The following is a 16,946-nucleotide window of genomic DNA, read 5'->3' on the forward strand; positions in this document are numbered from 1 at the left end:
AAAGGATGGTAATGGGCCTCACTTTCTATCAGCAGAGAAAATTCCCATCAAACTTAAAATTATGAAAAGTGGTTCATCTATCAGAAACGGTTGAATGTACATGCTGTGGTGGAGCCTTAAGAGAGCTCTTCATAAATGAACAAACCTCAGTGAACTGAAGCAATGTTGTAAAGAAGAGTGAGGCAAAATTACTCCAGAAGTGGAAGAGACTGATAAAGTTATATAGAAAATTAGTTTTTCACACATGGCTTTTCCATTTTGGCTTCATTTTTGTTGAATAAATAGTGAAACATTGGAATCTGCTGTGTGTTAGGTATCTGACTTTCTAAGGACCAGAGTTTTTACTTTTTATTATTACATCTTGATACAGAAAAACTGAGAATTCAATATATATAGTAATGATAATAGCACTGACGCTCGTTCCCATGTCACACTATGATTAACTATATGTTGCAGAGGTATTGCAGTAGTACCACACTACCTGCTGTACCCAACTAAGGCCTTCAGTGAATCGGCAAAGGAAGAGTTAAATCAATGCAGACAAGAGTATATATAGACGGTATCTAGTAGTACCAAACAGAATCCCTGACGAAGGACAGCGATCTATCCGAAACGCGATGGAAGTTTGGCACATCCAGCCACCCGTAGCTCATACAGTGATGTCACTAGGTTCTCTAGTGGAGCGCGAGCTTTGGATTGGAAACGGAGTTGAGCCACGGGCCGGGGCACACTCCTAAATGCAGATACCGACCCACTTTTACATACATAGTAAAAAAAAAACACTGTGGAATTGGCAATTTTGCAAGTTTTTCCACCTACAAAGAATGGAAAGGTCTGCAATTTTTATCGTAGGTACACATTAATCTGGGAGAGATAGAATCTAAAAGGGAAGAATCCAGAAAATCACAATGTATGATTTTTAAATAATAAATTAGCATTTTATTGAATCAAATAAGTATTTGATACAATAGAAAAACAGAACGTAATATTTGGTACAGAAACCTTTGTTTGCAATTACAGATGTCAGATGTATCCTGTAGTTTGCACACACTGCAGCAGGTATTTTGGCCCACTCCTCCATACAGATCTTCTCTAGATCTTTCAGGTTTCGGGTCTGTTGCTGGGCTACATTGAGTTTCAGTTCCCTCCAAAGATTTTCGATTGGGTTCAGGTCTGGAAACCCAGGTCTGTCCCCTTTGCAGAAAAACTCCCCCCAAAGTATGATGTTTCCACCCCCATGCTTCACGGTTGGGACGTGGCGAGTCGAGTTGATACCAAAAAGTTCTATTTTGGTCTCATCTGACCACATAACCTTCTCCCATGATTCCTCTGGATCATTCAGATGGCCATTGGCGAACTTGAAATGGGCCTGGACATGTGCTGGTGTGACCTTCTGTGCCCTGCAGGATTTTAATCCATGGTGGCATAGTGTGTTACCAACGATAATCTTTGGCTCCAGCTCTCTTCAGGTAATTGACCAGGTCCTCCTGTGTAGTTCTAGCTGATTCCTGACCTTTTTCAGAATCATCCTTACCCCATGAGGCAAGACCTTGCATGGAGCCCCAGACCGAGGAAGATTGACAGTAATCTTGTGTTTCCATTTTCTAATAACTGCGCCAACAGTTGTTGCCTTCTCACCAATCTGCTTGCCTATAGTCCTGTACCCCATCCCAGCCTTGTGGAGGTCTACAGTTTTGTCCCTGGTGTCCTTAGACAGCTCTTTGGTCTTGGCCATGGTTGGAGAGGTTGGAGTGTGATTGATTAAGTGTGTGGACAGGTGTTTTTTATACAGGTAACAAGCTACTAAGATAATGAGTGCAGAGTAGGAGGGCTTTTTAAAGAAAAACAGAATTCTTGCTGGTTGGTAGGTGATCAAATACTTATTTCATGCAATGAAATGCTAATTAATTATTTAAAAATCATACAATGTGATTTTCTGGATTGTTTTTTTGATTCTGTCTCACAGTTGAAGTGTACCTACCATAAAAATTACAGACATCTCAATTTTTTATATTTAGGTCATCAATATAAAAAAAACTGACAATTCCTTTAATATCATTCAGGGGTCATGCATACTAGGGCATTGAAACTCCGTACATGAGCTGTGTATTTAGATCTTCTGATGGGATCATATTCTATTCTGTGAGGCCAAACCCTGTATGTGTTTAAATCATGAAAAATGTCCAACTCTTTCTTAATCTTTTTCTGCCATTAACAATTCCTGTGGGTGCTGATTCCATTACTTTACATTTCTGACATTTAAAGAGACACTTCAGAAAGGGGTATTTTTTATACTCTGTATTCATAGAAAGCATTTGTTTTTGAATTTTAGTTTTTTCTTTTTCATTTTGGCACTACTACTTAATTGAAAATTAAAGGGGTTATCCAAGTTCTAGAAAAAAAAAACACAATGCAAACCTGATTGTTAGGAATTTATACATTAGATAAGTAAGTCTTAATAAAAAAAAAAAAAATGCTATTTACACACTTACCTAGTACTGCTCTGGCCCTTTTGTTTACATGCAGTTCCAGATCTGTGGGGCAGTATAACTACAATCTATGATGTTCTTCTCATGAATATTTTTGGGTGTCAGGTAAGTCTTTTCCCTACCCCTGCCCTGTCATGGTTCTCTTTTCACAATAATGTCGATAGTTATTTACTCCCACCGTCAGCCTTACTGCTCTTAGCTGACACAAAGAAACATATTGACCTTCTTATACTGCAGCTCTTCACAATGGTTACCGGCCTCACACAGACATTTTTTTCTTCTGTTTTCTCTCCTGGCCATTTAAATCCTTCATTTATACAGGCACGGTTTCACCTATTCTAGCCCAATAAACCATTACCTCCCACCCTGCTGGGTTTGATTGTAATTTCCCTTCTGCTCATCAGGTTGTGAAAGATAATGCTAAGCTATTCCACATTCAGGAAACAATAAAGTACAGTGGGTGTGGCTTCTCACTCTGACAAGCTCCACCCACATATTGGACATTGGCACTGGTGTGCGCTACACATGACTATGACTGGTACACATTGGCAGCTGGCAAGCACTGTTCATTCAATCTCAGCCTCTTTGAGGATGCCCATTAACCAGGGTGTGGATTGTCGCTCAAACAAGCTCAGCCCACAGATTGCACATCAGTGACGTTCCATGCACAGAGGCAGGACTACTCGCTCCCTATGGAACAAGTAAGTCAACTGAAAATTCATTTGTTTTGTTTAGACAAACATACAAAGAATAAAATAATAACTTGGAAAACCCCTTTAAATACAAAATACTGGCCTTCTGTAGCAGAAACAGAAATGGGACATTCTATATAGATAGGCAATTCATTGTCCATTTTCTGCTGCTATGAGGGGAATATGATATCTGAAAAGGTAATCTTCATAATAGTGTTAGAGTTGGCACAACAGTGTGACTACTGTTCTCCTAATAGACCTATACCTATAACCCATACCTATAAAGATGCCCACAGAAGAATGCTGTATTGATTAGTATAATGTGCAATGCTCTGATTTAGGCTACTTTCACACTAGCGGCAGCCTTCTCTGGCAGGCTGTTCCTGTTAACAGCCTGCCGGATCCGTGCTGCCTCTAGTGCACGCGTGCCACCGGAGGTCTGCTCCGGTCCCATTGACTATGATGGGGGGCGGGCCGGGGTTCCGGGGGCAGCACAGCAAACATGCCGAGAGGCGGCTGGAATAAAACTACGACATGCCCCTTATCAGTTAGGTCGCTCTCCTCTTTACTTTTTCCTGCTGCAGTGTGTCTTTTATATGGACTGGTGCCCAGAACTGAACTGCATAATAGGAATTATTGACCACAACTCTCTGTACACTGTCCTTTAGCCAATTTTCAATCCAATTACAAACTATACTTTCCAAGCCTATAGACCTTACTTCACCTATAAAACGTCTATGAGGAACAGTATCACAAGCCTTTGTGAAATCCCTAAACATTACATCCACAGGTGCCCCTCTGTCCAGGCTACTACTCACCTCCTCATAAAAACAAATCAGGTTAGTCTGACAACTTCTGTCCTTGGTAAACCCATGTTGGTTATCACTTATAATATTATTTACAGTCACATACTCCTGTATATAGTACCTTAAGAGTCTGTCAAACATTTTTCCCACAACAGAAGTTAAACTAACTGGTCTATAATTACCTGTCAAGGACTTAGATCCTTTTTTGAATATGGGCACCACATTTGCCTTGCGTCAATCTCTTGGCACTGTACCAGTATGAAAATAATCTTTAAAAATTATAAACAGGAGCACAGCAATGACTGAACTGAACTCTTTAAGCACTCGTAGGTGTAATCCATCTGGACCCAGAGCCTTGTTCATATTTACCTTATTTAACTTATCTTGGACCATATCTACAATTAGCCAATTGAGTATATTACTGGATGTACTAACAGCCCCAGCACCACAGATATCAGCTCCTTTCTCTTCTTTTGTATATACAGAGCTAAAAAAAAACATTCAGTAACTCTGCCTTTTTATTATCTTCAGTGACTAATCCCCCTTTACCATTATTTAGGAGACCTACATGCTCGGACCTTGGTTTTTTAGCATTTATATATTTAAATAATTTTTGGGGATTTGTTTTGCTCTCTTTTGCCACCTGCTGTTCATTTTGTATTTTTGCTCATTTTTATCTTCTTTTTACAGATTTTATTAAGCCCTTTGTAATCTTCAAAAGCTACAGCTGACCCCTCAGAGTTGTATTTTTTAAATGCCCTTTTTTGTCTTTTATTGCCCTTTTTACATTAGCTGTAAGCCATGGGGGGTTTAATTTTAGCCGTTTATATTTTTTACCTAAACAAATACACTTCTTTAGTGCAATTACTCAATGTGGATTTAAGTTTCTCCCATTTATCCTCAGTATTATTATGTGACAGTAGCTGCACCCAGTCTATGCCCTGAAATGCTGCCCTCAGCCCAGGGAAATTAGCCTTTTTGAAATTCAGTGTCTTTGCTCTGCCTGACAGAGTTTGCTTCTTATAGTTTAGGGGGAATATAATTATATTGTGGTCACTATTACCTGGTGCTTCTCGAACAGTAACATTTCCAACAAGCTCTGCATCATTAAAAATTATCAGATCCAACAGAGCATTGCCCCTAGTGGGAGCTTCTACAAACTGGCCCATAAAGTGGTCCTGCAGCAAGTTGAGGAATCTTCTCCCCTTTGCAGTTGAGGCAGAACCGTGACCCCAGTTAATGTCTGGGAAGTTAAAATCTCCCATTACGACCACTGTACCAGCCTGTGCAGCCCGCTCTATTTGGTTATACAGTTGAGCTTCCATCTCCTCTGTGATGTTAGGGGGTCTATAGATTACACCAAGTATTATTTTTTATTTTTTCAGCGTTTATATCCCTTTGAACTTCCACCCATAAGGTTTCCATATCCTCACCATCCTCACCCACAATTGCCTCTTTCACACTTGTCTTCAGATCACTCCTGACATACAGGCATACACCCAGTGGCATACCTACCATATAGACAGACCATGCAGCTGCTATGGGGTTCGTGAGGAAGGGGGGCTCGCAGTGGAGGAGAGTCCCTGCCCTGTCTATCTTCCTGTCACCTGTCTGCTAGCCCGACCTCCGGCCTTCTAGCCCCACCTACCATCTGCTAGCTCCGCCTCCCTCCTGCTAGCTCCACCACGCCTGATGGAAGTTGTAATGGAAGTTGTGTTACTCAGCTTTCTCAGACTATTCTCATGTCTCTCCACATGTGCCATGCAGGACAGCAGAAAAGCTGGGTGCTATTACATCATGTGATGTCCCTCAGATTTCCTGCTATCCTGCAAGGCATAAATGAAGATATTAAGGACATGGAAAGACAGGGGAGAGGGGTTCACCCAGCTTTCCCAGGGACTCCTGTCTCTGCACATGTGTCATGCAGGATAGCAAGTAATGTCAGTGTCTCCCAGCTGTCCTGCATGACACAGAGGATGGGGGAAGGGGGGTACTCACTTCCTCAAACTGTTCTCATGTCTCTGCGCATGTGTCATGCTGGACAGCAGGAAAGTTGGGTGGTATTACATCATGTAATGCCCCATATTCTTGTCAAAATATGCTGAACACCGCCGGAACCTACCAGATCCCATTCACTATAATGGGTCTGTTGGGTTCCGGCGTGAGTACTGCCATTTTGTAAAACAAAATACTGCTGCATGAGGTGGGGTAGGAGAGAAGTTAGGCAGAGTAGTGAGAGGAGCCAGGGTGCATAGTGGGAGGGATTTGGAACAGGCATGGGGGCCCAATTTCAATTCTTGCTATGGGGCCCAATGATTTCTATGTATGCCTCTGCACACGCCACTGCCTTTTCTATTGACCCTGTCTTTCCTAAATAGTGTAAAACCCTCAATATTTACAGCCCAGTCATGCCATAAAGGTCAGAATAACTGCTTAAATTTTTTTGCCCACCTAGGGTTTCTGCTGCATTTTTTTGTGGTGGTTTTCCTGGCATGTTTTGCAAGCAGTGTGTCTTATCACAAGTATTTGCTTCATGCCGCTTTTCTCCTACACAGAAGGTGATGTCAAAACACCTAAAACACGCCAATGGCTACAGCATGCTGCATTTTTTTTTAAAGAAGCCAGAGAGACAAATAGAGTCACCTAATCAACAAATATACCAGTAACAAAAAAAGGTTCCCCCACTTATTTATTGCAAAGTGCCCACACGGTATCCTGAATACTACAGTCCAATACAATATATCTTCCATGTAGTTTATCATTTAGCTGTTATAGCATGTCTATATTCAGTGTGCTGCCTGAGCTGTTCATAGTGCGTCCTGCACTGATGAATGGCAGAAAAAGTCTAAGGCATATTGGTACACCATAGACTTTTTCCAGGGCATGGGTGCCCACAGAGAGGGCCCTGATTGCCGTCTCTAGCACCCGTGCCATAGGTTCGCCACCACTGCCATAGACTTTCAAATAACATTGGGAGCAGTTTTTGTTTTCACGCCAAAAAGGCTGCAAAAAACACAGGGGCAAAAAAAGACATAAAAAATCCAAAAGTGCAGAAAAATGCCAGCAAAAGCTATGTATGAAAGTACCCTAAGAAAGAAAATTGTCCTTCCATGCCTCTTTCCATAATAAGCCTCATTCAAACATACGTGGATTTTCACAGACCACGGCCTGTGAACACCCGTCCTGCCATCCTGCTTAGTGCACGAGCGCACGGTGTCATTGGTTGCTATGACGCCTTGCGCTTTGTGCCGCCGCCGTACAGTACTACACTCATATAGATCATATGAGTGTATTACTGTACAGCGGCAGCACAAAGCGCACGGCGTCATAGCAACCAATGGCGCCGTGCACTCCTGCACTCAGCAGGACGGCAGGACGGGTTTTCACGGACTGTGGTCCATTAAAATCCACGTATGTGTGAATGATGCCTTAGTCTCAAAATGTCTTATTCACACAATTTGCCCATGTGTAAAATGAGAATTTGAAAAAAGTCTATATTACAGATTGGTATGTGCCTCATATACAGACGTGGACAAAATTGTTGGTACCCTTTGGTCAATGAAAGAAAAAGTCACAATGGTCACAGAAATAACTTTAATCTGACAAAAGTAATAATAAATTAAAATTCTATAAATGTTAACCAATGAAAGTCAGACATTGTTTTTCAACCATGCTTCAACAGAATTATGTAAAAAAATAAACTCATGAAACAGGCATGGACAAAAATGATGGTACCCCTAGAAAACACAGAACATAATGTGACCAAAGGGACATGTTAATTCAAGGTGTGTCCACTAATTAGCATCACAGGTGTCTACAACCTTGTAATCAGCCATTGGGCCTATATATATGGCTCCAGGTAATCACTGTGTTGTTTGGTGATATGGTGTGTACCACACTCGACATGGACCAGAGGAAGCAAAGGAAAGAGCTGTCTCAAGAGATCAGAAAGAAAATTATAGACAAGCATGTTAAAGGTAAAGGCTATAAGACCATCTCCAAGCAACTAGATGTTCCTGTGAGTACAGTTGCACATATTATTCATAAGTTTAAGATCCATGGGACTGTAGCCAACCTCCCTGGACGTGGCCGCAGGAGGAAAATTGATGACAAATCTAAGAGACGGATAATCCGAATGGTAACAAAAGAGCCTAGAAAGACTTCTAAAGAGATTCAAGGTGAACTTCATGCTCAAGGAACATCAGTGTCAGATCGCACCATCCGTCGTTGTTTGAGCCAAAGTGGACTACATGGGAGACGACCAAGGAGGACACCATTGTTGAAAACGAATCATAAAAAAGCAAGACTGGAATATGCCAAACTACATGTTGACAAGCCACAAAGCTTCTGGGAGAATGTCCTGTGGACAGATGAGACAAAAATCGAAGTTTTTGCCAAGGCACATCAGCTGTATGTTCACAGACGAAAAAATGAAGCATATCAAGAAAAGAACACTGTCCCTACTGTGAAACATGGAGGAGGCTCTGTTATGTTCTGGGGCTGCTTTGCTGCGTCTGGCACAGGGTGTCTTGAATCTGTGCAGGGTACAATGAAATCTCAAGACTATCAAGGAATTCTAGAGAGAAATGTACTAGCCAGTGTCAGAAAGCTTGGTCTCAGTCGCAGGTCATGGGTCTTGCAACAGGACAATGACCCAAAACACACCGCTAAAAACACCCAAGAATGGCTAAGAGGAAAAAATTGGACTATTCTAAAGTGGCCTTCTATGAGCCCTGACCTCAATCCTATTGAGCATCTTTGGAAGGAGCTGAAACATGCAGTCTGGAAAAGGCACCCTTCAAACCGGACACAACTGGAGCAGTTTGCTCATGAGGAGTGGGCCAAAATACCTGCTGAGAGGTGCAGATGTCTCATTGACAGTTACAGGAAGCGTTTGATTGCAGTGATTGCCTCAAAAGGTTGCGCAACAAAATATTAAGTTAGGGGTACCATCATTTTTGTCCATGCCTGTTTCATGAGTTTATTTTTTTACATAATTCTGTTGAAGCATGGTTGAAAAACAATGTCTGACTTTCATTGGTTAACATTTATAGAATTTTAATTTATTATTACTTTTGTCAGATTAAAGTTATTTCTGTGACCATTGTGACTTTTTCTTTCATTGACCAAAGGGTACCAACAATTTTGTCCACGTCTGTAGGTCTGTACCTAAAATGTGTACCCATAGTCTATTACAATAGTCTCAATTGTAAAACTCAAACTTCCATCATTATTTTGCAATATATTATGGCATATCATTTTACTATTGGTAAGAAGACTTGACTGCTCAATTTCAGAGAAAGAATTTAAACTTTTTTTATAATTATGTATAAAAGAAGTAAAAGAATGTGGTCATAGGATCATGAACCACTAACCTTTTAGCTTCTGTTGGTTTAAAACAAACTTCCTGTTTTTTTCCACAACTTTCGTGTTTCCGTGTTTCTGCCTCTTAGTACATTTGTTTCTTTTTCTATAATTCACACTGCACTGCAGAACTCTGAGAGATCTGTAATCATCCCCACTACGCTGCACAACAATGTATAATGCATTTAAACTTCTTATCGTAAAAGTCAATATAAAACAAAGTGATGGATTATGATGATGGGTTTATTTTCTCTTCAGTTAAAGTTAGGTCATCAAGAAGTATCCAGAAACTCTTACCTTTCGCTTGTCTCCCAACTGGACTTGAAGTTCTGTTCTTGTTATTATTGTTGGCGGATTCTGCCTTGTTTTGATTGTTTAATGACGTTTTATTTGGCCTTTTTAATAAAGCAGAACAGGACAATAAATCATTCTAACATTGATCTATTCAATCAAGCAAAATACAATTATATCTAAATAAAACGGCAATGATTCATGAATTTAAACAATTTATTAAATAAACAATCCTTTGGCTCAAGCAGGAAACCAAAGCTATTAAATGGGGCAATGTCCATCTAAAATTTTAAAGGGGTTTTCCGAATGTGTTTTATACTAATGACCAATCCTTAGGATAGGTCATTAATATCGGATAAGTGGGGGTCCAACTCCCAAAACCTCCGCAGATCGGAGAGTGCTGTGCTCTCATGTCTTTGAAGGCCAGTGAGATCACGTTCATCAGTCACTGCAGAAGCCAGTCGTTGGCTGGAATGGTGCCAAAAGATGCAGACAACAGGGGCAGCGTGGAGGACCGGAGCGGCGTGGAGCAGGTAAGTACAAATCTTTGGATTCAGTGCCATGCTATGGGCACGTAATAAAATAATCTCTTTTACTGGAAAACCCCTTTAAGCCTTATAAGAAGCCTGTGATATGACAAATACATTGCATCTTACCTGCCAATGTTAGAATTCATAGGAGCATGGTACACACTCTCTGTTATCCTCTGGTGTAATTGGCTTGCCTCTACAAAACACAATGAATTGGATATTTATCATTCTTGGCAAATGTTTCTTTATTGAAAAATGACGATTTGGTTTTAAATACAAAAAACAGCAAGCTGTATTTTTATGGTGTGAACACACATAAAATGTTGTCATTTTTATTAATACATATACAAATCAATCTAATCATAGTTGTGTATGTACACATTAAAAGAATAATAAGACACATTTATCAAAACGGGCGCTAAGGAAAACTGCCTTTAGTTGCCCATAGCCCACCTTTCATTTTTCATTATCTCTCTTTTTGACAAAAATAATGTTACAAATTCACATTGGGTATATAAGGTCATATCAAAATAAATCTATTTGATACAATCCACTTTGTACTTTTAATTCATTTTATAGATAACCAACTGAAAAGAATGGCGTGGTATTAGCAGGAGATGCTCAAACCCACATGCAGTCGTGTATATATATATATATATATATATATATATATATATATAGAGGAGCAAATCCTGCACTTGTGGCCCGTTGCTAATGACGATCCCCAGCAAAAATGCATACAGTGGAGGATGCCCGCAGCGAACCACAAGTACCACGATAGACATCCTACACAAGGTAGCAATTATGTGGATGTGATAATTAATATAACAATATAACAAACTAATAGCAAAGACAGGTGCACTCTGCGGTCTTACTAAACCCTCAAACTGATTTTAAAATTGAGAGATTAGTCAACATGTCCTACGGTGTAGGACATGTCTAAGCCCAGGCACCACGCCAAGGTTTCTCAAGTAGCCCGGGACCTAACACTCTCCTACCTGAGCCGTATGGGCAATACCAGGAGCCAGTGGGCAAATTACAGGAGCATGAGGCCGACTCACAAACAGCTCACCAGTTACCTCCAGCATGTAACCATGCTTGCAATGGGAGGAGGGAGGAGTCTGCAAGTCCCACTTAAGACTGGCTGATATGGCCCAGGCCTCACAGGTGCATCTAAATGTGGCCTGTAGATGGAAAACAGGCACATTTATATTGGAGTTTATACACCTCCAAGAATCTCTATATATATGAGAAACCTTGGCGTGGTGCCCGGGCTTAGACATGTCCTACACCGTAGGACATGTTGACTAATCTCTCAATTTTAAAATCAGTTTGAGGGTTTAGTAAGACCGCAGAGTGCACCTGTCTTTGCTATTAGTTTGTTATATTGTTATATTGATTATCACATCCACATAATTGCTACCTTGTGTAGGATGTCTATCGTGGTACTTGTGGTTCACTGTGGGCATCCTCCACTGTATGCATTTTAGCTGGGGATGGTTATTAGCAACGGGCCACAAGTGCAGGATTTGCTCCCCTATATATATATGCACGACTGCATGTGGGTTTGAGCATCTCCTGCTAATACCACACCATTCTTTTCAGTTGGTATATATAGAGATTCTTGGAGGTGTATAAACTCCAATTTAAATGTGCCTGTTTTCCATCTACAGGCCACATTTAGGTGCACCTGTCAGGCCTTGGCCATATCAGCCAGTCTTAAGTGGGAATTGCAGACTCCTCCCTCCTCCCATTGCAAGCATGGTTACATGCTGGAGGTAACTGGTGAGTTGTTTGTGAGTCGGCCTCATTCTCCTGTAATTTGCCCACTGGCTCCTGGTATTGCCCAAACGGCTCAGGTAGGAGAGTGTTAGGTCCCGGGCTACTTGAGAAACCTTGGCGTGGTGCCCGGGCTTAGACATGTCCTACACCGTAGGACATGTTGACTAATCTCTCAATTTTAAAATCAGTTTGAGGGTTTAGTGAGACCGCAGAGTGCACCTGTCTTTGCTATTAGTTTGTTATATCATTTTATAGATAAGTAAACATATGAAAACCTACCACCCCCTTCCCCACCCCCAGTAAATTAATGCAACACACGCCAACACCAAGTGGTAATTCGGATGCCTTGGAATATACGAATTGAATCGTAAGGCCGAATAATCGTGGGTACCTCATGAACGTTGCTTCAGTGTGTCTATACCAAATTTTTGGGATCAGAAAGTTTGCATAAATACATCATGCAAATTTTTGATCGCTAAACAACCACGAATATCTAATAATGGCCGCTTAAACAAGTGTGTATACTGAACTTCTGTTTCATCAAGTTCTTACCAAATGTTTGCTTTATCAAGCTCTCACAATGGAATTGTGTAGCTATTTGAAAGTCATCCAGCTACTTTGGTTTTGTTTGTTTTAAAAAGACGCAGCTATTGATGTATTATGCCTGCACAACTGACCTATCTAGTATAATGTTTGAAGAATCTTCAGTTTCATAACCAGGATATGCATGTTTGGATTTAACCAGAGTTATTGTATAAGAGCCTCTGATTTGATTTATGAAGCCGTTCTAAGAACCGTCTAGGTTGATAATTTTTTGTATAATTCTTCTGAATCAGTTAATTTTCAGCAATTGAATATTGGCCAATACATACTGTGCAAGTTTTTATGTATATGGAATTTTAGTGAAATAAATTTTAATTTTAATTTTTTATTGAATCTGCGTGAACCTTGCATTTGTGAGTGCCAATCTATTTATATAACAGTATTTAAATGATCTGCGGTATGCTTTAAAAGGGGCTTATTAGTACCAGCTTTGTGGACACTGTTGGGTGTGATGCAGATTCATTATATTTGGTCCCAAATTTGTGGGATTTGTTATTCTTTTTGGCTATGAGATTGACCATTATCATTTGGGCACTATTACAATAGTTTAATCTGATTCGCACATATATCATTGCCTCCATTTTTGTATTGTTTGCTTTGTGGAGTTTTTTTGTGTTATATGTGGTCCCCTGATGAACTGGCCCCAGAGAACGGTTCAGAGAAACGCGCCAGGTCAAAGTTTCCATTCCTGGGACATATGGTATGTGCTCCTTTTTTCCACTGGTGATCAAACTTAGACACCACTGGGTTATATGGGAGCATATATGTATTATGTGTGACTATTTATTTATGTTGTAACTTTATTATTTTCTGATACATGCACTGACCAATGACATTACTGTTCGACTGTAGTCATACTAGGTCTCTTCTTGGGTGGCAGTATCTATCCCTTGTCAGGGATTTATAGGGCCTATCAGGAGGTTCCTGACACAGGATTGCCTGTCACGGATGGGGAGAACACCAAAAGACAACAAGATGGAAGGGAAAAGACACTAGGCCTCACCGCTAGGCAAGGAAAAGGGTCACCACCTATAAAACCCTGCTCCTAGATCTAACTCCCATCCGTATGGGCACCTCTCGATGGTAGAGATGCCCATACACAGGAACCTAGAAAACCCTGGTGGCCCTCAGATGCCCTAGACTTAATGACAGGGCAGAGACAACCCGCTCCTTCCCTGGTGAAGGAACCAGCTTCTCACTGAGGCCTAGTAAACAGAGGGGGGGGGGGGAATACAAAACACAACAAGCGGAACACTTAACTTCTAGGATGATGGATGATGGATGATCAGGACTTAAACTAGAACCACACTCCAGCTCTTCTAACACCAAATGAAGCTATCCAGAGCAAGGGGTGATGGGTGAAGTCAAACTAAATAGGGGGAGGTAAAGATCATATGATCCACACCTGAACAGGAGGTGTGGACATACAAGCAACACACAGACAAAGTGAAACCAAAAGATGCTGTCAGATCACTAATGAGAAGATAATCTTTCAGACCTTCTCAAACCTGTCACCGGTGTGACATTGCCCCTATCAGGGTGGCCATTCCATTTTGCTAGGCAGCGCGTAGTTTAATAGGGTAAGTGTCAGGGTGAGATATTTTTCCTTTCCTTGTCTCGCCCAGCCTTTTTGACAATTGCTTTTTATGGGCACAATCTCGGTGAGTTTTAACGATCGTCAGTAAAGGTTACGTTTTACACTAGTAAAGGTACTCTGTGATTACACAGAATCAGAAAGGACATTAACCCCTGCCATGCTGCAGGGAAAGGTCTCTCTGATACACACACAGGAAGAAGCCTTACAGCCAGGCTGCGGCCTGCAGCGGTGGGGGGGACGGGGGACAGGAGTCTGGTAGTTGTGCAAATGGTAGTTGAAGGATGCGGCGCCTGTGCCCATAACTGATAACAGGATGGTGGTGGACCTGCAACATTATCATGACACTGGCTTTGGTGAATGTCAGGAGAATGTTACCTACCTAACTAAATTGTGCCAACTGTAAAGCTGGGTGGGAGAAGGTCTTTCATGCATTGGTCTAGGCCCCTTAGTGAAGGGAATTGCTTCAGAACAACAAGACATGTTGTTTAGAATGTTTTTATTAGGATTTAGGAATGGTGATTCTCTGAAACTTTAGCCTAGTAGAGTGAGGAGTGGGACACGTCACAGCTTTATGACTGATTGAGCTAGGGTTGGACATTACAAAGCATTAAATAACATTATATAACAAGAACAAATTGCTATTACCCTATTCTGGGGCACTGCACATGAACATGTTGTTTTCTGTACACCTATTTTGCAAAAACAAACAAACCTTGGGAGTACCGTACAATCAATTTATGAGAAAAAAAACTGTAAAACCTTGTGTGCGGCCTATTAAATTATTATTAAATTCATTTTAAGGTACAAGGAATGTTCTGCCCAGCAGGGTTAGAAAATTACTCTAGTTCATTCTGCCTCAGTCTTGGTATTTCTGAAGTGTTTAGTGTGGTTATAGGACCATCTAGCTGTGTTTTCCTGTTACAATACTACTGCTTTGTGGGTGGTGCACTGCATTGTGGAAGTGCAAAGCATTCAGGGAAATAGAAGGATACAATTCAGAGCTGTCCTATGCATGTCTCCTTCTCAAACTCCACCATCCTTGTAAAAGCATATCTGGTTAGAGATCTACATTTGTTTCAGGGACATGATGTTATGCAGAGCTGTTCAGCTAGTTGTAATTGTTCCTCAGGGAGTTGTTACTGTTAGCTAGCCATGCAATCTTATGTACAGGCAGCCATTTTACCATGAGCTTCATTGTTTAAGGGGTTGTCCGGGTTCAGCACTAAACCCGGACATATCCCCATTTTCACCCAGGCAGCCCCCTGACTTGAGCATCGGAGCAGTTCATGCTCCAATGCTCTCCTTAGCCCTGCGCTAAACCGCGCAGGGCAAAGGCATTTTCTGGAGTTCCAGTTATGAACCGGGCTCTCCATAGGGCTGCCAGGCAGAGGCTCCCTGATGGGCGGGCTTTAGTGCTGTCCTAGCCTGTAAAACGGCTAGGGCAGTGCTAAGGCCCACCCATCAGAGTCGGTGAGGTCACCGAACACACTGCTAGGCGGAAGCCTCCGCCTGGCAGTGTGTTATTGTAAATAAAAGAGCCCTTGCCCTACTGCGATCCAGAACATTCCTCTTATGTGGAAGACAGGAATGGTTTATGCTGAATGTCAGACTGCATTTTTATGCTCATCAACGACCTAAATGAAGTGCATATGTGCACACACAAATAACAGGGGGTATTTTCATGTTATATTTTAGCCACTTACACTGCCACCACGCTGTAATAGATGACCTGAAAATTTATAAGCACACCCCTGTAACTTTTTAGATGCAGCCAGAGGTCGCACTACATTTTTTCCAGAGGAGTAAAAATACTCCTCTGACCATTTTTGAGGAAAATTGTCGTTATTCATATATATAATACATAGGCTTATATAACATTAAGGGGTTGCTACTCATGCAGGGAAACCATTACCAGTCTCCTCTATAATGTCTTCCATGCAGAAATAGCTAATTTTGACCATTTTAAATTTATCTCTCAGAAGACTGAATCTCTAGGGATCGTAGAGATCGGAGCAGTGGACTGTGCAAAACTCAATGCAATAAGAATCGAACATGGACGTCTGGTGGTTGTGGCAGGAAGCAGTAGTTCTGGTGGCAGTGGGTGGGGTCTGGGACGAATGTACAGGAGGCAGTTATAGGACAGTCTTATACACAATATATCGGACTGTAGCACAGTATAATGTACCCTATAGTCTTGTCTGTGATCTCTGGAAAGTGTGTTCCATATGGGAAAATAGACCTCTGGTCCAGGGTACTTACATAGAGAAACTAATAACCAAGAGGCTAAAGAAAAACCTGCTTCTGACCCTTATGTTAAATCATAGCTTTCATTTGATTGCTCTGATACCTAAACCCCTAAAGGAAAAAACATAATTTTAAAAACCTGATGTTTCTCTAGATGACCTAATGTTGATAGTAGTGTTAATAGAGTCTCAAGGGTCTAAAAAGTAGGTACCCTACTTTTATAAACATTTGAGACTCTATTAACACTACTATCAACATAACACTACTATTTTAAAAACCTGCTGTTTCTCTAGGTGACCTTATGCTGATAGTAGTGTTATTAGAGTCTCAAAGACTTATAAAAGTAGGGTACCTGCTTTTATAGATCCATGAGACTTTATTAACACTACTATAAACATAAGGTCATATAGAGAAACAGCAGGTTTAGAAAATTCTATTTTTTTCCTTTTGGTGTTTAGGTATCAGAGCAATCAAATGAAAGTTATGATTTAACATAAGAAGCAGGTCAGAAGCAGGGTTTTGTTTAGCCTCTTGGCGGAAGAAGGGGG

General features: G+C 41.1%; 1 protein-coding gene across 1 annotated transcript in view; it reads right to left on the reverse strand.

The window, feature by feature from the left end:
• MCF2L2 (MCF.2 cell line derived transforming sequence-like 2) overlaps positions 1-16,946 on the reverse strand; it is a 508,793-nt gene that overhangs the window by 50,621 nt on the left and 441,226 nt on the right. The window contains exons 25-26 of the mRNA XM_044288562.1: positions 10,299-10,368; positions 9,649-9,746 (exon numbers count right to left, since the gene is read on the reverse strand). Coding sequence (XP_044144497.1) covers positions 9,649-9,746; positions 10,299-10,368 — 168 coding nt within the window. The remainder of the gene's footprint in view (positions 1-9,648; positions 9,747-10,298; positions 10,369-16,946) is intronic.

Source organism: Bufo gargarizans, chromosome 4, assembly GCF_014858855.1.
Source record: "Bufo gargarizans isolate SCDJY-AF-19 chromosome 4, ASM1485885v1, whole genome shotgun sequence".
In the NCBI taxonomy this organism is placed as follows: domain Eukaryota; kingdom Metazoa; phylum Chordata; class Amphibia; order Anura; family Bufonidae; genus Bufo; species Bufo gargarizans.